General features: G+C 41.4%; 1 protein-coding gene across 4 annotated transcripts in view; it reads right to left on the minus strand.

Annotated features, from left to right (window-relative positions):
- QTGAL (queuosine-tRNA galactosyltransferase) overlaps positions 1 to 27,876 on the minus strand; it is a 186,705-nt gene that overhangs the window by 52,248 nt on the left and 106,581 nt on the right. For all 4 annotated transcript variants that reach the window (XR_015948061.1, XR_015948062.1, XM_035104653.3 and 1 more), the window contains one exon: positions 5,810 to 5,905. Coding sequence is in view for 2 of the 4 variants with exons in the window: in XM_035104653.3 (XP_034960544.1) it covers positions 5,810 to 5,905 (96 nt within the window). In the remaining 2 variants the exon portion in view is untranslated. The remainder of the gene's footprint in view (positions 1 to 5,809; positions 5,906 to 27,876) is intronic.

Consider the following 27,876-nt stretch of genomic DNA (forward strand, 5'->3'; position numbering starts at 1 on the left):
CACTGGTGTCTCCCCCTCCTGCTGAGACAAGCTCCTCTTCTCCCTTGTCTCCCAGAACCAGAACCACCATGAAAAGGGTGGAGGAGAGATTGACAATGTGCAGTTACTGCCTCCATTTGCTTGGGGTGAAAACCCTGGAGAGGAGGGGATTTAGGCAGCTGTGGGGAGGCAGGGACCTTCAGTCTCAGCACTGGTTTCATGGGGGCAAGACCTACTGGAGATGAGTTACTTGTGCTCGTTAGGCCTGACACTCCTGCGCAGATCGTGTTTTTGCTAATAAAGAGTTTGCTCCAACTTGCACAGTGTGATTTACTGCTGGCTTTCTTCTGACAGCGGGTTTGGAAGGAGCTGTGGGACTTGGGGGTAAGGGGTAAAGAGCTAGGAGTTGGCATGGCGGGGTAGATGGGGTTGGTTGAGTGGAGCAAGCAGGAGCAGAGCCCCTAGTATAAAAAACAACAACTTTTAATAGATGCAAATAATGGTTAATGAGTACAATGCAATAAGTCCATCTATCTCAGTAATGTCTACACCGACTGGCAGTAGCTTTCACAAAATTTCAGATGGGGATCTCTCCCAGGCTTACTTAGAGATTGGGGATTGGGACATTCTGTGTGCAAAGCAGGTGCTCTACCTCTGAGCTGCAGCCCTTACATGAAAGATATTGTATTCAGGTTTCTATAATTTGTATTAATAGGTGTATTAAGTAACACGGTGTGCAGTAACAAAACTGCGCAGTGGGAGGGTGAAAGAAGACATAACCGCCAGAAGGAGAAAACCAGAATTCCTTCAACCTACCATCTAGCTAGATTTATGCTTCCCCTGCGCTCAGCTCTGTGGTGTTGCTTTGTGTCAACTGCAAAATTTAAACCTGCTTCTGTTCCTCATGTCACGCTCCAAGCTAAGTCAAGTTAGGCACCTGGTTCTAATTATCTAGCAGCTTGCTACCCAAGGTCACATGCCTGTTTGTAGATTCCATTACACTACATACCGTACTGAGTACTTAAGGTTCCCCCCCCACTCACACACATATGATGCAATCATTTTCATCAAGTTCCATAACTAAGAATATTGTGCAACTCTTCATCGACCATGTCTGGTGGATGTAAGCAGTGGAACAAAGTGGATGAGTGCAGTAAAAAAAAAAAAGGACTGCAGAAGACGGAGCTAGAAATATTCCAAGTGCCCAGAATTCTGGTGCTGATACCTAAACATTTTTAACCCGATAAAGATTGGCATTTAATAGGTAGCCAAGGAAGAAATGATGTTGGCCAGGTCTAGATGCAGAACCTAACTTTCTCTTTGTTCCGAGAGCAGCTGCAGGAGGAAGCAGCTTCAGCCTGTGCATCCACACTTGGCCAAAGTATTTCTTACATATGGAATGGTTCAGCAGCTAAGCATCAGACCCACTGGCCACGTATCCCAATAGTGAAAGTGCAGTATCACCAGATGCAAGCACATGTGCCTGGATACACCCACATAGACCCAATGAAATTAATGGACCTAAGTTAGTCGTGAGCAATACTTTTAATTTGTCTGAGTTAAAAAGCTAGTTGACTACAACCCATGACCTCTTGAATGCTTGTGAGCAAGACTTATCAGGAGAGGAATAGGAAAATAAATAATGTGTGGCTTAGCAAATAGTAACATCACACGAATTTGATTCATACCAAGAATCCTTCAAAAGATATATAATGCAGTGGTACCTCTACTTACAAATAACTCTACTTACGAATGTTTCTACTTACGAACGGAGCTCCGTCCGCCATCTTGGATGCGGTTTAGATAGGATTTTTTCTACTTATGAATTTTTAGATAGGGTTGCTTTGACTTACGAATTTTTTCTCCCAATGCATTCATATGGGATTCGACTTACAATTTTTTTTTGACTTACGAATGTGCGTTCGGAACGCATTAAATTCGTAAGTAGAAAAATTCCTGTACAAAAATTCATCTGAATAGACTAATGGTGAAATCCTAAATGCCCCCACTGAAATGACTGGAACTTAGTCCAATACTATCAACTTGGAAGCATTAGAATTAAAGAATCGAGTCTAAGACTGACTTGTAGAAAGGATCAAATGTGCTTCAAGACAGTCCAAGTCCGTATTCAGCACACAGACTGAATATAGAGATACAATGGTCAATGTGTATCTGGCAGAGGACATATCTGACCTCAGAAAAACAATTGGCTCAAGCTGAAGCACAACATACAAAAGTCAAGTGGATGTGTCAGAGTGACAGTCTCCTATGCATGTTCTCCAACCATGTATTTGCTCCTCCTGTAAACCAATTGCAGGAGGGTACAGCCCTCACATCACTATGCGTATTTGTAGGCATGCCTGTGTTAGGCCTGTAGCACAATTTTATTTCATAGGTGCTTTAAATCTCAGCAGAGACATGCTCACCGGAGACTCAGCACATTAATTTCATGATTAGACTGTTTTAAAAACCACTTTCCCCAGAATTATACAAATCCTGCTAAGCCTCTTGCTAGCTGTGTGACTGAACCCCATTGTCCTGTCCTGATAGGCCTTTAAATCATTTTGACCTGATCCTAAAACAGGAAATCTGTGATGAAGTTATAATTGCTGCATTGTTTGGGAAATAAAGTTAAAGGATTAGTCTCCCAAAACAGAAATATGTGAGCAGCACTGGCAAATAATACCATAGCTGCCAAGTTTTTCCTTTTCTCGCGAGGAAGCCTATTCAGCATAAGGGAAAAGCCCTTAAAATAGGGGATCACTTGGCAGCTATGAATAATACTCTAATTAAACATGGAAAGAGGTGGAAATTCAGTGACCACCTCAGCATGCTTAGTAACATGTTATCAAGACACGTCGCTAAAAGGGCTTGTTTTAAAGCAGTTCATAAGCCTAATTTATTTGGCTCCAGCACTTTCTTTCTTGGACACATCTCAAGTACAGATCTCTGTTCAGTTTTACCCATGTGCCAAGAATATCAGAGTCTGTGTTTTGTCTTGATTGTTCCCTAGAGCCCCTTGACAAATCATTTGACAACCTTACAATACTTTAATTCAGCTTCTTCTTCTTCTTTTAAAAAAAGGCAAAGCTGAACCAAATCTCCCCCCCCCCATTTCATAGCTTAAATAATAAATAACAACCCTCTCCCACTTTCACTGACAAAACAGAAGTGAGGCTATTCTAATAATCCTCACCGAATTACATATTGCAGCTTAGCTCTGTAGATTTATTTTCTGATCACTTGCAAGGAAAGAAACAAAATTAAGGACAAAGCCACTTAATTCACAGGCTGCAGTTGAAACACTACCAGCTTCCAATATACTTTTGTTCTTGGGATTCATTAAAAATTACTCTCTCCTGAAGATTTTTGAAAACTGACATGCGTAACATTAAGTCTGGAAATAATGAGGGAAGATATCGCATAAGCCAGAGGCAGAACTTCTGGCAGATAACTATAGACCATGGGGAAGTCAAGAAAACCTGGGATAAAATGTATTAAAGTCTCAAGCAAAGATCAATGTTTCACACACCTCTGCTAAGCACTCTTTCTGAATTCATAAGAGTGGCATCTTTCACTCTTATGAAAACTCGACTTTTCTTTTCTGCTTTAGCACATAAGAGTCAGAAAAAGGATACCATCCCCGCCATTCATGTTCCTGCATGGGTTATTGATCTGGGCATGCCTTTGAAATGAAAAGAAGGTTACACCAATGACTTGTGGGGAAATCAGCATCCTCCTCTGAGGAGCACAGGAATTCTCTGCATCAGGAGTGATTGAATTACTCAGTCTCCAGTGGAGGCTGACTAGAAGGAGGGAAGGCCAGAAAGGTAAACAATTCAGATTGGAAATGGTTCAAAAGCACACAAAAAGCTACACTTATTGAACTACACTTATTGAGCAGTAAAAGTTGTGTTTTCTCAATCAAGGCTGTAACGCGAAACTCAACTCCCGTAAATTAGGAAAGGACTTCTATCAATTCTACGGAACAGTCCTCCTTACTGACCTATTTAAAAACATAGACGACCTGAAATCTTGGGACTGTATAAGGAACGAACAGGTTTATTGTAGTGTAAACATTTGTAGATTAGAGTCTGTCTCATCATCCACAAAGCTTATTTCACAATAAATCTGTTTGTTCTTATGATGCCACAAGACTACTGCAGCAACTCCCGCATCCCTCAATAAATTAACACCGTTCTGAAACTTGGGAGTTGCACATTAACTGCAGAAGAACCCATTACAGCTTTTTTAAAAATGTAAATGGAGGAAATGCTATCAAAGGGATCTGCAAAAAGCTTTTGATCGTGCATTCTAAGTGTATTACGCAATAAGATCTTTATTTCATGTCTCTGGTGTATGCCTTTCATTTCAACATTTGAAGAGCAGGTGTACACATTTAGTCACAAATGAGAAAAGCAGGTTGCTGCTATGGAGACTATTCGGTGCATGGCAATACTGGAATGCAGACGTTTCAGTCTGTTTCTATACTTATTGGCAGCAACGTGACACCTGCAAGTTACACCGCTAGATACTAAAAGAAGGAAAGGAGATGGTTACTTAACATAGCATCTGGTAAATTGGGGCTGCTTCTCTTCCCTCATTTCTGTGGCATTTTCTCTCCTGTGGTGAGGCACACACCCCCTAATATTAGGGGTGTAGTTGGTGGGAGAACACTATGCAGCCTTCCTCTGCCCTAAAGAGGAAAGTGGCTTCTAAGGAAGAAGCATTGTCCCTCAGTGTCATGTGTGTTTAGTTTCCCCTATGAAGATAAAGCTTGCACTACTTGTTCAGGCAATGAGTCTATCTTTGTATAAACATGGTCACCTCTTTACATTTCAGGAGGATATGAGATAGCGAGGCCCACTCCATCGACCTTGTGGGGATGCAGTGTCATTTGGCTTTTCGTTTTCTAGAACCATCTTCTGCCAAGAGCGTTTCATTTGGTTGCATCAGAGTGAAAGAGGAGACAAGAGAGGTCCACTCCATCAGCGTGGCTAGGACCAAATGTCATCTGGCCTCTCTTTAGGGCAGGCATCTCCAAATGTGGCCCTCCAGATGTTTCGGGGCTACAACTCCCATCATCCCTTGCTAACAGGACCAGTGGTCAGGGATGATGGGAATTGTAGTCCCACAACGTCTGGAGGGCCAAGTTTGGGGATACCTGCTTTAGGGTTTCCCAAACTTGAGTCTCCGGCTGTTTTTGGACTAGAATTCTTGTCATCTCTGAGCACTGGTCCTGCTAGCTAGGGGTGGTGGAAGTTGTAGTCCAAAAACAGCTGGAGACCAAGGTTTGGGAAATCCTGTCCTAGAACCATATTCCTCATTGGCACTTCAATCTGGTACTTCTTCGTGATCACCTCTGTAGCCAAGAAACAACCTCAGCTGCACATCAAGGTTAAGGAGCAGAAAGCTTAAACACAATCCCATACCACACTGAGCTAAAGGAACTGGGGAGGAGGCTCCATGAAAGCCAGCACTTTTGCTTAAGTCTTGCTTTGGTGCAGCATTACAGGTGAACACAGCCAATAATTGGTTTCATACTAGTACCGGCACCTTAGGACACAGTCCCAGTGCCAATGTTGCTAATGACAATGTTATCATTTTTAACACTATGGAAATAAATTCATGGAAACAGATCTGCCCCTTAGTTTTTGTCTGCTCATGCATTTTTCATTTGTGTTCCAATTATTGTATGGGAGCCACGAGGGCATCTTTATTAGGTACAACTGAACTCTCTATTTGAAGGGGGATTCCAGCTGTACTCGAGAGTTCAGCACAGGTAGCATTAAACCACACTTAAGGTTTTGCTCATCTTCACAGTGCTTACCTTTCCCGCTTCATCAAATCTGCCCACATGACAAAACCATTCTCGGGAACAGAACCAAGTTGGCATAATTACAGTTGGTCCATGGGAAGTAAAAACCTGAAAAAGGAGTATTAAAGCACACACTATTACTATTATTAAGAGTCCCATTCTTAACAAGTATGTTTACAAACCATGTGCATGACAATTACCTTCATTCACATTAATCTAATAGCATGCAAACTGTAGCAAGTGTGGCATAAACTTTTTCCCTGTTATGAGCAGTGTACAAGGACAAATTGTAAGAGATGCTGGGATACAATATCTCCAGTGCTTTGTTTTTCTTAGCTCAAAGCAGCAATAGATGGTGGAGGAGGAGTAAGATTAGTGGAACAGGCTGAGGAATACAATAATGTAAACTTTTCTCTGTTCTTTTCCTGCCCCCCTTCCCCTAAAAAAAAATGTATCCCCTAGTAGGTACCATAAGTAGTACCTTTGGAGGGGGTGCAGGGAGGGAATTTAAATTAGGAAATTACCACATCCACTCCCCCACGTGCAGGGCATCCATTCCTCTGGCCTGACGCTTTCTACACTCATGACTTGTTTCAGCTAAAAACAAAGCAAAGCAGAACAAAACTCAAGAGTCTCCTACCATTTTATCTAGTCTACCCTCCTAAGTTGCTGTGTCCTAAGTTGTATGTGTAGAAAACACACACACACTCCACAACACACAGTTTACACTATAAATGCTATACTGTATTCTGTTCAGAGATTGATTTGCATTCTCTACGTATATTCTTGTTTCTGTGTGCAGCATTTATAAAGAAGCCCTCAAATATCAACCTGACCATGGGGTTTGCAAAGACTGCTTGCTACCTGAGTACAAGATTGAGGCTCAAGCAAACATCTTCTACTTGCTCCTTGGTGATGTGTAGCAAGATCTCTATAAACCTTGAAGATTTGCGGTCGGAAATGAAGTTCTTGGGAATCAAGCACACCTGGGTGTTTTACTACTGGTATTTGCAAAGAACATGCCAAAATTAACAGCCAATGGAAAGTACTGACTTGCATGCAAACCAAACAGAAAACATTTGAACATGCACACACATATGAACACAGATAGCCTTTTGGTACCTGGAAAAAAGATATCTGAATGAAACTAGTGTCTTGGAAATACAATGAATGTAGCCCACAATTTGTATATTTTTTAATGTTGACAGCTTCACTGAGTAATACCAACAAAACCAGGAAGGTTTATAATCGCCCTTTTCTGCTTTAAACAAATATGTTTCAAACCTTGTGTTGAAATAAACCAGAATATCCGGATTATGTAAGGTAAACCTGTTCATTCCATTAATACAAGACCAAATGTCTAGCAAGTTTATAGACTAATCTTGTTGACAAGAAGTTAAAGAACCATGATGCACTCTGCCTTAAGTATTGAACAAAGATATTCTATGAGCTGGTTAAGCAGACAAAGACATAAAAAACAAAAGGACTGCCTTCTATTCATTGAAAATGATTTTTCCTACATGGCAAAACAATTTATTGATGGTATCGCTGGTATTAAAACTTCTAAAGGCTAACATGAACACCAACTTCCTAAATCTACACTAGCATCCTTATTTTTCAAGTGATATGAAACACATAACCTCTGAGGCTAAACTATGGTTTGGCACTATATGGGCAAGCCTCAATGAGCCCAAGTGCAGTTCATATGCTCCTTTTCCCACATGGGTGGGGAAAGGACTGTGACAGAGTTCAGCTGCACTTCTACAGAATCCCAGCTTACTGTTTATGTTGAAACCAGGGTTGAAACCTAGTACAAGACACATTGGCCTGGCTCACACAACATAGTAGGGCAAACAATGGTTTACCAGGACCAGACTGTGTGAGTGTGTGGGCTCCAGGAAAGGAGCTCACAGTTGTTTTGCTCCCCCCCCCTCCTGAGTTGAGCTAAGCGAAGGTTTGCGAAGCATGTTGACTGTACTGGGATGTATGGTTAAGCCCTTTCCACACTAACCATGAAAAGCCAGAAAAACAAAACAGCAATAAAAAGTAGTAACCATAAATGAGACAAGTATCTATATATTTGTGGCGACCTCCTCCCTATGCACATTGTGTGACGTCACACACACGATAGGCCCCACCCCCATGTTGGGTGCAACTCGGCACCTCTGGCTGAAATTCTTGCACTGATGGAACAACGGACGTAGTGCAGTGCTGAGTTCCTCCCATACAGCCAAGATTTATTTTAAAATAGTAATAATAATGGAAGCTGGGCTTATTCCAAAGTCCTCTGTGCTAGATGCTAGGTACTGCACAGTGCACAGCATATATAAATCAATGGCCTTGTGGATTTGTAGAAAAATGCACGACTGCTCTGCACTTCCTGATTTTTGCTGAAACGCTATTCATGGAAACCCTTCTGGCTGCCATGAAGGTCTTCAACATACTCTGTTCCTTGCAGCTGACATTCTGCAAACTGGCAGGACAAAGCCTCCCGAGAAGAAAATAGTCTAATTGTGAGGCAATTTTAACAATTTAGGGTCATAATCTGTTAAACCATTTAGCCCTAACAATCTCATACTGTCAGTGTGTTTCTTTCTTAAGATTGAGCAGCAGCAGCTCTCTGGTTTTATGGTTTAATACAGTCTGTGCTCACTAATCATTCTTAGCGGAATCAATACAAATCCCAACATAGAATGTTCAGATCCCAGAATGAAAAAGGCAGCAATTGTATTAATCCTGAAAGACCCACTGTGAAAAAGAAGGCCTTGTGATATTCAACTGCCTCAGGACAATTAGCAATACATATATATTTGAGGCCACACAGGTGTGTCTCGAGATGATATAATCATCTCACAAAGAAAGACAACTTAGGCACAGAAAGGGATGCTCATCCGTTTGTAGTTAATCACCAGGGAGATGACTACTAAATTAAAATAACAACATAACTACAGGTGACGTGATACCTTACTAGACTGCATTCACTAAAACATAAGGGAAAGGATAACAATCCCTAAGCCTACTAGAGCAAATACTGCTTCAGCAACCTTAAATATGAAAGCAGATTAGCTGTGAAAAATGAACAGTAATCTATGATTAGACAGATCAAGGATATGTATTTTTCTTTCTTCACAAACAATGATCCATGGAAACTTCAACAGAGATTCTTTGCAGTACATGAAATAATATGAAGGGAAGAGGAAAGTGAATCTTCAGATATGAATTTCAATCAAGAAATATAACCTAATTAGCAGAGCAATTGAGATCAATGAATGAATCACCCAAGAGGCACCAGCTCTGAGGTTGATTTTCCAATTATTCCAGATAGCAAAAGAGAGCCATGGTACCCAAATGCCAAGACACCCACCATAAAGTACATACAATAACTTAATGTGATTGCACACTTCCCCAACCGGCAGCCACCTGAAGGTAAGGAGTGGATGACCTCCCAGGGATTTTTCACTGCTAAGACACACTCTCTCTCCCATACGGTAGAGTCTGGCTCTCATCATGTACTACACTTATGAAGCACAGCACCAAGTCAGGTTCTTCTCCTGAGCTCCAAGCTCTCATCTCCCAAGAAGCTTATTGGAACATTCTTGGAATCGTCCTACTTGGAAACAGCATAAAAGCAAGCTCAGTGCTAGAGAGGGTGAATGGCATTTTTCATGTTGAAGCTGGAATGGAAGCACTCAACAAATCCCAGCTATCCTTCCAACTATGGAGAGAGGGAATAGTAATGGGGCAGGGATTGTCCCTCAAGTTGTTCTGATGTATCTGAGGTACCCTGTAGTAATGATCCCTACTTCCTCTCCAAGGGTCACAATGTTCTCCAGAGGGTAGCAGAATACTCACCATGTTGAACATAAATGCATACATCTGACCTATAATGCAATATGCTCTTTTACAGTGGCCTGAAATAATCCTGTCAACACTGGGCTGAATGGTGATCTTCAACATCTGCCCAACTGTCACAGACTTGAATGCAAAGAATCAACAAGACAAAAGTGGATGAAAAGTGAGTTCAGACATAGACAGGGCTTCTGGAAACAGACTGACAGTGTAAGGGACTCAAAAGAAATGTGGGCATAAAATAATAGAGTGTAAGAAGAAGCTGCAGGTCATATTTTTATGTTTTATTTTTAAAATGGAACTCACAAAATTCTAGTACCACATTCTGATCAAATCACAGACAACTCATCTGGGGTCCCATTCAAAATCTGTTGAAATACAGTTCTATAACTGTTTCTGTAGCATAAACATTTAAATATTTCACTCTGAATAATAATTAGAGTCACAGAAATAACTGTGACTGAACAGAAGAGGGAGCAGTTTTATCAGTCAGGCATATTGTGAATCATGCATGTCAGGGTAGATCAATGGAACCATTCTTGGCAAGAGTTTGCATAAATCACATTTATTATGTTCAGCCCATACTATGACTAGGAAAAAATAATGTTTCTTTACATAAAGATATTCAGTAAGTTTTTTTTTAAAAAAAAAAGCATAGTCAAATTTGTACATTAAAACAAGCACCCCACATTAACAAGCAAGCTAATTACAAATACTGTACATACGTAAAACCATTTGCCACAATCCTATGCACACTGATGCAGTACCCAGACTCAACTGAAATAAATGAAATCTACCGTGTTTCTCATATTTTAAGACATGTCTTATATTAATTTTAACTCAAGAAAATAAGCCTATGGCTTATTTTCGGGGGTGTCTTATTTTTTGCTGAGCCCCGACTGAGCGGGAACCAGCAAAGGCAGCAGCCCGCCGCCGACTTGGAGCTCGAGCCGGCAAAGGCAGCAGCGCATGCTCCGTTGGGGCTCGGCAAAACTACCCTGCTCTGCCCCCGTTGGCTACTTGTTGCGTGTCTGTTTTACTGTTTAACTTTTACCGTAGTAAATAACAGCTCTCAGCCTTCCTGACGTGTTCGGAGTGGGGGGAGGACTTCACCGCCCCATGGACCTAGTACCCCCCAGGGGGAAAAAACCAACGGAGGAGTTTTCCCCTCACAGAAAAGGGCGGGAAAGAAGAGACTTCCCCCCCTCACATTATCCGCCCCCCCCTCTGCTCGACTCGCCTGAATTATCCAGAAGAGGTTGTTGGCCTCCGCTCCGGGCGCCGGCTCAGAAGAGAAGGAGTGAGGCTGGCGCCGCAACTGCTCGGGCCCCAAAGAAGGGCTGTGCCTTTCTTGAATGACAGCGAGGGCAGCTGCCAAGAGCCCGGCAGCTAAGCGCAGCATTTCCCACCAGCTCGCTGTCATCCACGCGCGCGCAAACTTCCGCCGGTCCCTGCTGCGGCGAAGCGCGGCTGGGAAAGCCGTCCGCTTCAGCTTCGGCCCACTTGAAGGGTAGGGCAAAGTGCGCGCTTTGCGGAGCGGGAACCAGCAAAAGCAGCAGCCCGCCGCCGGCTTGGAGCTCCAACAGAGCGCGCGCTTTGCCGAGCTCCAAGCCGGCGGCGGGCTGCTGCTTTTGCTGTTTCCCACTCAGTCAGGGCTCGGCAAAGCGCGCGCTTTGCGGAGCCCCGACTGAGTGGGAACCAGCAAAGGCAGCAGTCCGCCGGCGGCATGGAGCTCCAACAGAGCGCGCGCTTTGCCGAGCTCCAAGCCGGCAGCGGGCTGCTGCTTTTGCTGGTTCCCGCTCAGTCAGGGCTCGGCAAAGTGCGCTCTTTGCGGAGCCCTGACTGGCGGGAACCAGCAAAGGCAGCAGCCCGCCGCCGGCTTGGAGCTCGGCAAAGCGCGCGCTCTGATGGAGTTCCTGCCGGCGGCGGGCTGCTGCTTTTCCTGGTTCCCGCCAGTTGGGGCTCCGCAAAGCGCGCGCTTTGCCCTACCCTTCAAGTGGGCCGAGGCTGAAGCGGACGGCTTTCCCAGCCGCGCTTCGCCCCAGCAGTGAAGAAACCATTTTTATGTGTATACCGTCAGTCGGGGCTCCGCAAAGCGCGCGCTTCTGCCCTTGCCGGGTCCCGCTGGGTCGGGACTTGGCGCGGCGTGCCCTGCCATACCGTACCAGCATGTCTTATTTTCGGGGTATGCCTTATATTTCGCCAGGTCTTGAAAATCCTGCCATGCCTTATTTTTTAGGGATGCCTTAAAATATGAGAAACACGGTATAAAAAAAATTAACCAAGACTAAAATGACATCCAAATGGTCCAAGTGTTGTGAACAATGACTTGATCACTGGAACAGAGAACATTTCTGAAAACATTCACAGAGCCAAACTCCACTTTGAACAAAACACCCTATGTAATACAGACTGTATTTCATAGCATAGATGGATCCTGGACAGTACCCCATATCAGAGTGAAGTATAGGGAGTTTTCTGTAAATCTCAATGCTGAGTTTATCCGTTTCCTGTCTCACTCCTTAATCTAAATGAGAAATAAGTCCCTGCACCCTCATTGGTCCACTAAAAATATGAACAATTCCAACATACTACATGAATTATTAATTACATACACATATATTCTGGGGTGTGTGGGGTGGGGTGGGTAGAGACAGATAGATAGATAGATAGACAGACAGACAGACAGACAGACAGACAGACAGACAGATGATAGATAGATAGGTAGGTAGGTAGGTAGGTAGGTAGAACAATGTACGCACACTGTAGAAGTATAAGTGAGCATAGGGCTTGACTTTTAGACTTATGTATGTTAGATGTATTTTTGCATCTACATTTTTGCATACATCAGGGCTGTCTTAAGCATATCTGGCGCCCTGGTGCGAAGATCCCTCTGGCGTCCCCCCCCCCCGCCCCATTTCCCAGTGCGGCTGTCTGGCGGCCCAGCGCCTGGCGCCACCCAGCCTTGCCTTAGAGCCGGCCCTGCATACAATTTTTGATATAAAGTATTAGTCAGTTTTCAAATACCCAGCAATGTATGAGCAGCTTGGATGTAAGACAATGCTCAATATAAGAGTCAATCCAGTGACAGCAAAGCTTAATCATGTTACAGCTGTCAGATTCTGTGTATAAATCCACTTAAAATGGATTCTTCCTCTATCCCTAGTGAGGAAACACGTGTTTGAATGCCCTGTTCAGAGAAATTGGCATGTTCGAGAGAAAATCTAGGTCAGATCCCTTTTCTTTCATATGCTAACTTTTCTTGTCCAGGGAGTGTTATGTGTGTTGGGGGGGGGGGTGAGAATTTAAAATGTGATTCTTGCACTCCTTGCAGTCTGAATGTAATGCGGTCTCATGTGGGCTGTGCTGTGGGCTATTTTTAAACAGGCTGTTTGGTTCTCAATTTGGGAAATTGGGTTAACTTTATTTTGAGCGGAGCTTAAGAATTTGGGTTTTTTTCATAGAGTAATTAGCACCCTTCAAGCACTATAACCAGTGCAGATGTCAAATTTCAGAGCTGTGGACACTTCCGCTTTCAATGTGCAATCAATGTGCACATTGTGCAGTCAATGTGCAATCAATGTGAGCACACTGGAAATCCTGTAAAAATTGAGCAAATTTCTGAAGGGCAAGAGTGCAGGCTGGCTGGCATTCTGTCACGACAAGAGCCACGCCTGCAGCTCCAGGATCCCTTGGGAGCTGAGAGTCTAAGCCAGGCATCCCCAAACTGCGGCCCTCCAGATGTTTTGGCCTACAACTCCCATGATTCCTAGCTAAGTCTGGGGATGTCTGGTCTAAGCTATGTCTTGAACTTGAGCAGGAGCTCCGAGTAAAGTGGTGAGCTCCTGTTGCTCTGTCCCAGCTTCTGTCAGCCTAGAAGTTTGAAAGCATACCAGTGAAAGAAGATAAATAGGTACCACTGCAATGGGAAGATAAACGGCATTTCCATGAGCTCTGGCACTTGTTATAGTCCTCCGTGCGCCAGTAGCAGTTTAGTCATGTTGGCCACGACCCGGAAAGCTGTCTGTAGAAAAACTCCATCAGCCTGAAAAGAGAGATTAGCACCGTACCCCATAGTTGCCTTTGACTGGACTTAACTGTCCAGGGGTCCTTTACCTTTTACCAGAGCTCTAAGTGCAGACATATAAGAGGGCCTGCTCCGTTGAGCAATGGAAGGCCAAACTCCTAGTATAACATCTACCGTTAGTCAATCTGGAGGCCTCACTCTGACTGCCAATCACAATAGTTAATGGTCCACAGGCCTTTTCCTTTCTCTGGCTAACGAGATCAATTTTCATACAGTCCTGGGTCAGGCCCCTGACTCAGAAAGTCCTATTTCAAGATCTGCATACCCCAACATTATCCTCTACAATGAAACTAGAGTATTGCTGAGAGTGGAACATTCCTAGGGGCACCACTATCAGCCCCCATTCTCTATTATTCCTGCCGCCCCCAAGAATATTCCAACTGTTCTGACATTCCTTACATGATAATGATATTTATTACACTACTCTAAAAAAATAGGATCTCTCTTATTTGGGAGATCAGAGCCCTAAGCACAAAGGGTTCTAAATTGCATGTGAAATCTCACTTCAGGCTTCCCTCTCCCAGTGCGCAGGTAGTAGAACGAGGTGATGTGGATACAACAAAGTTCGAAGGCCCTGCTGTTATTGTACTTTTAATGGGTTTGTAAACTATGCAGTGACATGGGTTAAACCACAGAGCCTAGGGCTTGCCAATCAGAAGGTCGGTAGTTCGAATCCCCGCGAAAGGGTGAGCTTCCATTGCTCAGTTCCAGCTCCTGCCAACCTAGCAGTTCGAAAAGCACGTCAAAGTGCAAGTAGATAAATAGGCTAAATGGCAAGTAGACTAAATGGCGTTTCCGTGTCCTGCTCTGGTTCGCCAGAAGCGGCTTTATCCTGCTGGCCACATGACCTGGAAGCTGTACGCCAGCTCCCTCGGCCAATAACGTGAGATGAGCGCCGCAACCCCAGAGTCAGTCACGACTGGACCTAATGGTCAGGGGTCCCTTTACCCTTTACCTTTAAACCATGCAGAGTCCTGCGTCCTGGCCAGGCCATAGCTCTCCTGACACATTATTTGGACTGGAGCCACAGTGTGGAGATACAGCCTTGGAAGAGACAGCGTCATCTTGGTGGGTCCCAAGACTCAGCTACATTGCCAAAGAAAGAACACTTTATATGAGTTGTTTATGCATTCTAACACTGTGACACCCAACGGCGCTGTGGAGTTCTGTTTTTACTTACTCGATTTCTCACACAAAGTTTGACACACTTCTTTGACGGGTCTAGATCCAGCCAAAGACCCAGTTTGCCACACATTGCCATGCGCACGCACACACACACAGGCTGAGAGACTCAGCTGTGCCCCTGCATCCTGGCCAGGCCTGCATTAAATATGCACTAAACAAATAAACAAATTCTTATTTTCCTGATTTCTGAAGTTATATTCCGGCAATCTACTAGATCCAGCCCTGAAAGATCAGAAAGGTTCAGTTTTGTGCACAGAGATAAAATCAAGGCGGCTTGAGATTTTCAATCTCATACTCACCTCTCATCATTCACACACACAAAAAGGAAACGGGGGAGAGAACACACTTGGAATAGATTCACTCTTCTTCACAGCTTTTTTTAATAAAAATAATAAAATAAAACTAAAACAAAACAAAGAACATTAAAGCAGTCTTTTCTTCTTTAAATAGCTGGGAATAACACTTCCCCTAGCATCTCAAACTTCTACGCATTTACTCATCTGCAGCTACTGCCAAACCCTAGAGCAATGGGAACTCTCAAATTCTGTGCAGTGATCATGAGAAGTGGATAAGACACTCGTACACACGTAAACTATGCCAAGTTCTGCAGTCAGCAAGACGAACTGGTAAAACTGCATTATGAAACACTTTGTGAATTAATCCGTAGGAGTAGATCTGGCTTCTTCAGTAGGATAATGAGTTTATTCTTCATTTTCTGCCTTGCCTCAAGGAAGCTTAAGCGTTATTTTTAGCAAACTGTGACTTGGTCAGCCACAGAAAGTTGATTTCCTAGGGTTTCAGAGGGAAAACACCAACTGACTATGTTTCAGAGCATCCTCGACTCAGTAGATAAACTGACTCGAGGCTTTGAAAGCAGTGTGTGGGTGTCTTTATTCAGTGGCACGGTTCAGGGTGTATCAGCCCTACTGCTATGCAGAAATGACCATGCAACAAAGGTTCTTCTGTCATTTCTCAATGGTGCCTCTTCACTTGGTCCACTGCAGGGGTCAGCAAACTATTTCAGCAGGGGGCAGGTCACTGTCCCTCAGACCTTGTGGGGGGGGGCAGACTATATTTTTTTTGGAAGGGGGTAAACAAATTCCTATGCCCCACAAATAACCCAGAGGTGCATTTTAAATAAAAGCACACATTCTACTCATGTAAAAACACACTGATTCCCGGACAATCTGCGGGCTGGATTTAGAAGGCGATTGGGTCAGATCCGGCCCCTGGGCCTTAGTTTGCCTACCCATGGTCTACTGGCTTCATGCTAATCCTGTTGAGAATGACACATTGTACTGGCCTGCATACAGAACCCCTGGATTGTGCACTTAAGTTGGAAGATGAGCACTCCACCATCACTTTCATTCGCATCAGCTTTTCTTGAATAATTCTGGAGATCTCCCCACTTATATCACCCATTGCCGAGTTCTGCAAACACTGCCTAGTGATGGACACAGGAGCTGTACAGCTCTGTGAGCAGGAGTGAGCAGGGAAGATGGAGTGAGGTTTATTAGAGGTGTTCCCATTTTCAAGCTGTTGCAATATTTCTGACCTTGTTAACCAAGGGACGAAAGCATTTTTCGCAGGAGCAACTTTCACAGTAACGATTTAAACAAAATAACAAGACAAGACACACACACAGAGAAAAATTAATGGAGCACTAAATACACATAAAGGCAATATATTTAGAATATATATATTTCTCATTAGTATTTCACTTGCTCTTGCCTCTCCTAAATATTTTTCTAACTCTAAATAAGAAATTAAACATAAACAAGGAAAATGTTCCTTTCCCACAACATTTCTATGCACTCAAACATTTGCAGCCGTATCTCTCCAATGTGAACATTTACTGAGGTAGTTGTTTCCATTCCGTAAAGATTGCGGCTATAAGTGATCTATGATTCACCTTTTAAGAACCAAACTAGACAGGCCAGCACTGCAGTTTTCTGTGTGCAAAATCAGGTCTGTTGTTGAATCCCCGTAAAGTGGCAGAGGTATTCAAAGAACTACGTGAGTAGATGAGCTGTCCTCCTCACTGAACACTGTTTACAAGCAGTTTTTTCCCCCCTTTGGTATTGTGTGTCACTTATTAAGAGAAAAACTGCTTTCAAATAGAAGGGGTTGGGGGGTGACTACAGACAGGGGGCAGCACTCTTCTCTTGCCCATGTTGGACTTTAAATTGCCCAAACAAAAACACCCCACCCCACACTTTATGAATGTGGGTCAAGATGTCATCAGAGCTGTATTCTAATAAAGAACATTCATGAGGATGCCAATTCACTAGCCCAATTCTAAAGTTGTAAAACTCACTCATTTATCTAAAATACAGTAATAAGGTGCATGATTCAAAGAGCTTGGCACTAGGAGCAAAGGGGACGTGCCACTTGCAACCTTCTGAAAAGCATGCTGGTACCTTTCACGTCTCAACAAGTTCCCCTACACTGCTTGGAAAGTTTCCAGATTCAAAGTTTCAAGAGAATTTATAAGCAAGAATTTCCCAATCCAGTAAAGCTAGGAACTCGGCAACTAAAGTGCACCAGCTTTTTGTTTCATTGGGCTAATTCATTCTTTAATTTTTTTAAAAAAGGAAACACTCATATCAAACTTGATCTTAATATTTTGCTTGTGATGCTTTGTGTTCTATTGTTACAAGTGCCGTTTCTACTTTTAATCAAATTATAAAGAGTTTAGTGGAATCCTTGAGTGAACAGATTTCAACATATGATACCCTAGAGCAGGCATCCCCAAACTGCGGCCCTCCAGATGTTTTGGCCTACAACTCCCATGATCCCTAGCTAACAGGACCAGTGGTCGGGGAAGATGGGAATTGTAGTCCAAAACATCTGGAGGGGCGTAGTCTGGGGATGCCTGCCCTAGTCACAGAATTGTAGAGTTGAAAGGGACTCTATTTAACAAGAGTTACATACAATGAACAAAATTCAATTCGACCAAACCACATGGCTTTCTCTTTTACCTTGAATTTCTCCACAGGCGGTGCTAAAGAGCAAAGAATACTCCTTGAGCAGCCAAGATTCCTCAAGTAGATCACCTATTTCACAAAGAATAGGCCTCTAGCTTCTCCTGTTTATTGCATTGATTTTTCCTGATGCCACATTGCTTTTCAAAAATTGTATGCTTTGGCAGGTTTATTTACACCATTTAGATACAACTTGAAAAGTGATATATAAATGCTTTATTTTATTTTATTTTTAAAAATATTCAGTAAATCCCAATTAAGTCAATGTGGCATATGCTGGCAGGATGCATTGAGGACTGACCAGCATTTCAGCATTTAATACTAGGAACAGAAGAACATGGCTATACAGTGTAGAAAATAAAATAGCACACCATAACATGGTACTGTTGGAGTACCGGTAAAAGAAGCAACTTAAGAATCAGGTGCGAACAACATGATGCAGCATAAGGGTTAACAGCATGAGCTATGATTCCACGTTCCCTTCAGCCATGAATTCACTGGATGACCTGACAACCCTTTTATCCCTCAGACTATAAGATCTACTTTAAAGGGTTGTTGTAAGGGTCACTTACTTAGATTTTTGGGATGAGGTACAATGGCAGTTTGAATGCAGAAGATCGCAGGATCAATCCCAATTCAGATCTCCAGGTTTTTTTAAATAATAATAAGTGAACTTGGGTATCAAGGCTGGGAAATCTGCTTGCTTATCTGAGCAGAAAGTAGGTCAGTGAGTGGTCTGTCTCCAAACAAGCCAGCTTTATATAGGGATCAATGGCACTCTATTACCAATGGAGTATAATCATATAATACTTATTCTGTTTGAAGATGCAGGAACAGCTAACTTGCCCAACAATCTCCCCACCCCACCCCTTTTTCATTTTTACTATCTAGCCTGATGAAGAGTTCTGGGGAATTTGGAAGCTTGCACACTAGCCTGAGTAATTTTGGCTCTCAAAAAGGAGAGAGAAGCACAGTGCTATTTTTCTAGAAAAAGAGGAGCTGGAACTCACTATGAATGCCTCGAGGCCCTTGTTCTCTTAGAATGGCAATGGAGCCCACCTGAGAGATGCCAGAACTGAGTTCCAGCAAGTTCCAGCTGAAGAGGAAAAAAAATACAAACATACTGTCCAAAACAGAACAGGAAAGCACTGGCAGCAAAGCAGGAAATTGCTGAAAAGTAGTTCTGGGAAAGCCTGGGAGCAGTAAGGCTTATTACACCACTAGGTTTTTGCAAACCTGTACAAGCCACACAATTTGGGAAAGTTGCAAAGCTGCAAAACTAAGTGGAAGTGGGTAGCGAGCTAAACATGTTCCTTGTTCAGGTGCTATTTATTCTAGGGCCAGCCCTAGAATACACCCCCCCAAAGGACTTTTTTTGGTCGGTCCAACTACTGTACTTTTCTACTTGAGGGCGGCTTTGTTGATTTTGGACCTGTGCCAGTCCCACAAACTTCGCATTCTTCTTCACCTGTTGCAAAAGTCACCAGAAACCCTTAGGCACTACCAGGAACCTACAAAGAATCTAATCCTACATAGTGTTGGTTGCCAGTTCATTTCTGAGCCCAATTCAAGGTGCTCACATTCATGGTTAAAGCCCTAAAAGACTTACTGCCCAAATATCTGAAGGACAACCTCGTTCCCTATATGTCAGGCACCCCCAAACTGCGGCCCTCCAGATGTTCTGCCTACAACTCCCATGATCCCTAGCTAACAGGACCAATAGTTGGGGAAGATGGGAATTGTAGTCCAACACATCTGGAGGGCCGCAGTTTGGGGATACCTGCAATAGATGCTCTTGGAGGTTAAGGTGCTCAAAGAGGTCCTCTTTGTTCCCAGAGAGGTGTGCCTGGCTCTTTCATTATGTAGTTTTTGTCAGATACTGAAGACACACCTGTTTACTGTGACACCTGAAATATAATTTTTAAGACCCGCTATTCTCTTGACTGCATTCTATTTTAACTGTTCTTAATAATGTGTTTTTAAATTGTTGCAAACTGCTCTGGGACTTCATGGTGAAGGGTGGGCAAGGAAACTAGCAAATAGCAGCAACAACAAAAGCAGCCCTGACAGATCACTGATGGATTTTGAAAGGATTTAACATAACCATGCAATAATCGACATCTTATTGGTGATTGATAATTCTATTTAGAATTTAGAATTACAAACTGTAGTAGCATAAATTGTCTTGTCATGTGTGGCTTGGTGTTAAACTCTTGGAATATCCTCCATTCCCTTCATGTTGACTTCTTAATATCCTTCATCTCACCTAGGGGAAGAGATTCCATTATTATCAAAGCCATATGTACATACTCTGAACTCCCGAGTTCACTGAAACCCCTTGACTATGCCTCAATAAAGGAATCCAATCCATATAAGGAAACAGAAAGAATTTCAAAAATCTCCACCGAGACTAGGAACATTGCCTAAAGCCATTATGGTTTTATAGGTAGCAGAAATCTGCAAAGCAGCACCTTTTCACTAAGATTAACTGAAATGCCTGGTCAGTTTTTCATTTATTATACACTCCTAGCCCACAGGGATGCCAGAGCTTCAGGACATTTCAGAGGCACTGTCATTCAGATAATAGATCTTAAACTCCATTTCTCTATTCTCAACCAGACTATTTCAAAACACCACAATTTGTGTTTTAAAAGCTACCTGTGCTCTGTATTATTTACTACCTTTCTAATGATGTTATAGGATGATGACACAGCAGAGATAATTTAGACTTGCAGATAATTGACATTAAAAGAATGGCATGTCAAAACAACCTTTCTGTAACCTTAAATGCTTTTATAACAATACACGCAAACCAAGCTGTCACACATAACCCACAGGAGGCCTGGAGGGTGGCAAAATGAGAACGGGCCTTTTCAGTGGTGGCTTCCAGCTCATAGAATGCTCTCCCTAGGAAGCCTCACCTGGTGCTATCATTACACATTTTTAGGTGCCAGCCAAAGCTGGCTTTATCTTTTTTTCATTGTGTTAATTGTTAACTGGTTTGTCTTATTGCATTAAGGATATTTAAATGATCTGATGGAATTGTTATTGCACGTTTTCATTATGCATGAATTTTATCGCTCATTTTCTAGTTGTAAACAATTTAAAAGCCATTTTGTCATATATTCAGTTTATAAATGAATTTAAAAATGCAATTATAAAACAAATAAAGGTTACAACAATAAATCAAATGTTAAAACAATGGAAAACAGTTTCACTTCTAAAAACAACACAAACATTTGAAATCAACCGATTCCACCAGTCTCCTCCGTTTTAAGGTACCACAATGAAGACTAAACAGATACCACAAAATCTCTTTTCTACAAGAGAGAGATTGATTGGTATTTGTGCAGTGGCGTACAAAAGATACAGTTTTAAAGAGCACATTATTCATAATAAAACATTTAAATTTAATGCCACATCTCTGTAGGAAAAAGCTCTCAGTGTAACAAAAAATACCACACTTGATTCATTCCTTGATTCTCTAATATGTGCTCCAATTCAGCTCTGAATAACCTTTTGGAGTGGAGTGTTCATCTGATCGCAATGTTATTTATATTTATTAACTATAGAGACAAAACCCCACCACCCCATGCTACCTGTGTGTTTAGAAATCATAATGATACCATGATTTTGCCCATTCAAACATTTTGGAATGAACAATGATGTAAGGATTTTGTTTTGTTTTGAAGTAACAGCTGGGAAAATCTAGACCACATGTTTATTGCCAGGACCAGGATGAAAACTGTAGGAAAAATAATATTTCAAGAAACAGAGGACGCCACATGTTTATGCTAGGAAGCATGAATGTCTGGAGGCTAAAAGTGGTTGACATTGAACCTTCACAAATAATAATGTCCAAGCCTTCACTTTGAGGATACAATAACGTCTTTTAAAATGTAGTCAGGGTGTTTCAAACTACAGCAGCATTTGGCTGAATTTTCACTTAAGAGTTCATTGTGGGTAGATGTTTATCACAATTAAGATGAGAATGAATGGGAGTGAGGAGCAGCTTAAAACATTTTGAGAATTGACACGATAATAGAAACAATATCAGAAGCAAAATTAATATTCTTGAATACAGGAATATGAAAAAAGTTGAGAAAAGGAAGCCCAATAGCAATCTTAAAGGGGAAGAAGGGTAAATTCAAAGTGCTATATATTTATAAGTGACTTCAATATGCAATAAATTGTTGGGAAAGTTGTAAACAACTTGTAAGGGTAGGTAGAAAAGAATCTATGGAGAACAGTTCCTGTGCAAAATGCACTGTTCTAGACTCTAATTCCGCTTCCAATTCCACAAGGTTTGCATAAAAATGGCTCTTGTAGGTTATGCCTATTAAAACCAACTTGGGTAATGAATGCAGATGCCTCTGTCTGATAAGAAAAGGCTGTCTGATCTTGATCACTCTGTTCCTCTTGGCCTCTCCCCCCCCCTACCAGTGGCACCAGTTTGATCTTCTCTGTCTGCCCCCTCTTTTATCTGTTTTCTTCACTTTCTCCTACCCTATCCAATTCATTATAAGCTAGCAGTATTTACTTTAGTATTTTCTTTATCTTTCTTCCATAGTTCTACTATAAAACATCTTGCATGCTTCGGTCCTCAGGGACAAGTCATTTCTTTAACCCAGGATATCCAGTTCTAACTCTCTTTTATAGGCCTTTCCCAACAATATACTGTTGGGATTCGCTGCCCCCCAATATTGCCAAATTTTAAAAATGTGTCTAAACACATACATTTGCCTTGGCTTTTTGTACCTGGTGTTGTCTTCCTTAGCCTCTCCATCACCTTTTCTTTCTCATCATGTTTTATGTTTCATTTAGATTGTAAGCCTGCAGGCATAGCTTGCCTTGCTTTCATTAATTCTGCACAGAATTTGGCATTTAACAGTGCACTGTATAATGAATTAATATATTAAACTGTTGGTTCTTATCCTCTCTCTTTTGAAGAAATAAGCTGGTCCTTGAACTGAGCAGCAACTTTCCACAGGGAATAAAAAATGACCAATCCTTTGGTTTAAATCCCAACAAAACAATAAAAAAAAATGAGTGAAGACAAATAACTGGTAGATAATATATTTACTGTCCACACATGATTAGATACTTGCCTGTTTTCCATTTCCCCCCAAAACAAATCCTGTTATTTGCAGACATACACATATTTATTACATCACATGTGAAGCATTAAGCGGCTTTGGAGACTGAAAAGCTGTATAAAAATATACAGTAACTCTCCTTTTATGGAGCCCATAACGTAACAAGTCTATGAACTGTGCTCATAAAATCTACAGATTCAGTGAATTCTAACAGAGGTTTATGATTCCATAGAGGATAAAATCTTCATGGGAATAAACAACAAGATTTTGCTTGAGCTGAGTTCTATAACATAGGGGCACACTGTTCTCAAAAACTAGTACAAAACAGCTCAAGCTGTTTCAATTGGTCTAACAGAGTACCGGATTTAAAAAGTAAACAAGATTAAGTCTAACTTCTGGAGTTAATGCTCATGTTGCACATTTTAGGTCATATCTATCTTCTGGCTAACCTCTAGGAAATACCTCCCAGAAGTCTTTACGGCTGTCACTATAGTTCCCACAACACCAGTTGTATGTGTTAACACACTCGATGGATTATCCAACCCATGCAGGTACTCTTTCTATTTTAAAGGGGGGAAACCCATGCAGACCCTCCACCAATACGAACCAAATGCAACCAATGGCATGTACAATCAGACCGAATAGGGAAATTTATGTTTTTATTCATGAACTAGTAGAATTTAGTTTTATTTATTTACTAGACATGAAACGTCTATACCAGAATTAATAAAAGCAATTAGTAGTTTTTGTGGAATGTCAGGGGATACAATTAATTGATCAAAACAAGAATGAATGTCAATGGGCAATTGTACATCAGCAACTTCATATACCACCGGGTGATTTTGTTGGTACCCAGAGATCTTAACATATCTAGGCATTTTGGTTCCAAGAGATATGTCTCAAATAGTTAAATTGAATTTGAACAGGCTGATAAAGGAGGTTTCCAATGATCTGGAAAGGCAGGCATCACTTAAATTTGGTATTTGGGGTAAGGTTAATTCAGTTAAGATGAATATTCTGCCACAAATAATATACATCACTATATATTCCCCAAGTATGTTTTCAAAATATTAATTTCACATTATTATTAAGATTATTTAGGGAGTTTATTGGGGATAATTCTCCACTTTATTTATAACTTTAAAAAGGCTGCTGTCAATATCAGAAGATTTAATTTTCCAGATATTATTTTATATCACAAGGCATATTTGTCTCATGTACAAATCACTGGTAAGTTCTTCCTGCTAAGAATACCGCATGTGGAGTAATTTTAGACACGGATTATTTAACACCCCCATTTGGATATCCATATTTGAGGTCTACTTAAAAGATAAAAAGTATAATAAAAAGAAAGTACCTATACCAGCTTCAGTTTTAGCAACCAGAGAGATGTGGTGTAAATCGGGTTGTCACTTACAAGCTGACCCATAGGCTCACAAATTAACTTTATGGGGTAATCCAGAATTGAAAGCAAGAGGCAACCTTTTTGTGGAAGCAATGAGCTGAATGTGGGACATATATATATTAGATGAGCTGATAGGTTCAGATTGATAATTTTTTTTGTCATTTCCAATTTTACAGTGTAAATATCAATTTCAATGCGAGCAGAATGGCAGTATCTTCAATTACAACATCTGTTTGTGTCTGTTTCTGGCCCATTCTCCTTTCAACACTTCAGCATCTTTTAAATTGTTGGATCCTTGCAGAAAGCTAAACCTATAACTGCTTATAAACTTAGCACTGCTTATAAATGGATATCATTAGGTAACTTTTCATGAACTCAGAGAGGTGTGGAATGAGGAATTAGATTGTATCATAGAGCCTTAACAATGGAAAATTATTTAGAATCTATACAGACTGTTTCCTTAGAGTTGTAATTGAGATTCAGCTACACAAAAAACAATATTTAGAATATATTGGACTCCACAGCATTTGCCTAGGAAGGTACTGCCTAATACAAATAAGATGGCATGGTAATGCTGAGAATGCCTCATTGAGGCACATAATAAGGACTTGTCTAGTAGTTACATACTTCAGTTTTGTATAAGCGAAATCCTTAACAGTACAGTGGTACCTCTAGTTACGAACTTAATTCGTTCTGGAGGTCCGTTCTTAACCTGAAACTGTTCTTAACTAGAGGCGTGCTTTCGCTAATGGGGCCTCTTGCTGCCACTGCACCTCCAGCACACAATTTCTGTTCTCATCCTGGGGCAAAGTTCTCAACTCGAGGTAACTCTTCCAAGTTAGCGGAGTTTGTAACCTGAGGCGTTTGTAACCTGAGGTGTTTGTAACCTGAGGTGTTTGTAACTCGAGGTACCACTGCATTTGCAGAAGTTCATACAGATTTAAATTAGATTCCTGTAGTACATATAGCGATTAATGGCAGGATAATCAAAGTGGATTTTGTAACGCCTTTATGGTTGCTAAGAGCTTGAAAGGATAAATACCCACCATGTATCACACAATGGTCTGCTTTGGCTACATTTGAAAATATTTCATCTATACGTCAATTTCATGTGGATACCTATTTGGACAACTAGACAGCTTATATTAATTCTTTTATATGTGTAACTTAAAATGCATGCACTGATAGTTACTGTATCCATAATGTGAACTGGTTAGTATTATTCATATGTTATTTCTTTTTCTTCTTTTCCTTTCTTTAATCATTCCCCCCTTCCTTTTCTTTGTTAAATGTGCAAATTAAAATGTAGCTTTAAAAAAAGAGAGCTATGCATTTTCAATTGCACTTATTCCCAGTAAGTGTGTACTGTACCATTCCTATTTAAAATATTTATATGACACCTTGGTGCATGACAAGAAGACTCCAAGGTCACGAGAAAGAACTTTTAACTTGAGTCAGAGCCTGGGGAATCAAGAAAGTTGATGGAAACTTGTTAAGAAAATGGTGGCGTACTTATAAGCCAAAGACAAATCTTGGCTATTTATTAAATTGCAGGACTAGAAAGGAGTCTTAAATCACCTTCTGGCCCAACTCACTATACTAAAGAAAGCCCAACCAAAACAACTTAAATCGTCTGATATTGTTAGCTGATACGTTTTCAAAAGTTTTGATCTATGAGGAACCTACAACAATCCCCTCTGAAAATGAGAATCATTACGAATTCTGAATGACAGCACAATTAGTTCTATTGTTGGCCTTCTACCTTTCTCATGACATTTAGCTGAATTTCCTTCAATTGAAGCAAATTACATCTCTTAGCATATTCAGTTACCATAGAGAGAAAGATTTATCAACTCTTTCTGTGGACAGAACTACGCTAGTTGCTAACGAGCAACGCATCCAAAGACACCAAGAGAAAGTGACTGAGAATGGGGGATCTGCAGGGAAATAGGCACATTTCTCCACTTTAATTTCCACCTTCACTGTTTTTCTGCTGACGGGATTTCAAATGTGTATTTCCAACTGGTACCCTGAAATATATAGTATATGATCACAACTGGCTCTAGATGTTATTCATGGCAAATGACTAATGTGAAGCACAAGAAAAATATATAATGGAATTTAAAACCTCTCTTCCTTAGCTCAGAATTCCAGACGACACCACGAAATCCTGGACAAGTGCCACCTCCACTATGTTATTCTTAAGCAAAATACAGCCAACAAAGCCAGCATTTCCCTGCGTGGTTAAACTCCACTTTATTTGTCAAGGATAAAGCACTGTTTTTGTCTTTCCCCCAAACTACAGCATTGCTATTGGCCTCCTTGGAACTTTGCAAAAATCCTAGATTATGTCAGACCACAAGCTTTCTTCCACAACTAGCTGATTATTTGGAAGAGCATGATTTTTAGTTTCCCCCAAACAGAAAATGCCATTGTGCTTGGCTCCCTCACTGAAGCGCTTGTAACTTCAGGACTTCATCTTATACAGTTTCCGCAATATGCTGGGAGCACAAGCCTCATCCTTTGTGACATGGAAATTGTATTGTGGGTGGTAGAGCATAACTGGTTTCCTACAACTGTACAACCAATAGAAATTTGTTGCATGGAGTGCTCAGATAATTGTCTATGTGGGGGCACTGTTACTAAAGTAGGACTTGGAATTGACAAGCAGTGGAAGTGTTCAAACTTCACTGTTTTTGTAGGTATTGTGCTTTTGGCTATGTTGCTGTTTGCATTTGTTTATTTCATAAAATTTATAGGCCACTTGACCTGGTTACTCCTTGGAATACTGGCTGCCATCTTAGCGGTACCACAGGTTTGCCTATCCCATGGCGCTGTGCTTGGAAGGGGGAAAATTGTGCTGCAGTTCACTAATCTTGTGAAGCATTGGTGAAGTCATACAGACATATTCTATACAGAGTTTACAGTTGCAGTGAGTGCATTTCTTGACGAACAAGACCAAGTTCTCACTCATTCAGTTTAGCACACTGGATGCTATGGAACTGCGGCCTCTCCTGACCCTGCAAAAGAGGCATTTCCTACAGACAATGTTATTTGCATGTTGCTAAAAATACCGTACCTGGTAGCCACAGCATAAGAAAGCAATACAGTGGTGCCTCGCTGGACGAATTTTTCGCTTAACGAAGAGATTTTTCGAGCGGAGGTTGCCTTGCAAGATGAATTTGTTTTGTGAAAAATTTGTCTAGCGAATCGCGGTTTCCCATAGGAATGCATTGAAATTCAATTAATGCGTTCCTATGGGAAAAAAAAATAAAAAATAAAAATCAATGGGATTCGCAAGACGATTTTTTCGCAAAACGAATTGACTCACAGAACGAATTAAATTCATCTAGCAATGCACCACTGTATAATCATATAGAAAGTCCCTAACCCATTTTAAAAATGGTTTCTGGTATTTGATGCCTTGCCTTTTAGAGGTGTGTGGGTGTGTGATGAGGAACTCATCTGTCTTC

This window comes from Zootoca vivipara, chromosome 2, assembly GCF_965207765.1.
Source record: "Zootoca vivipara chromosome 2, rZooViv2.hap1.1, whole genome shotgun sequence".
NCBI classification, from domain to species: Eukaryota; Metazoa; Chordata; class Lepidosauria; order Squamata; family Lacertidae; genus Zootoca; species Zootoca vivipara.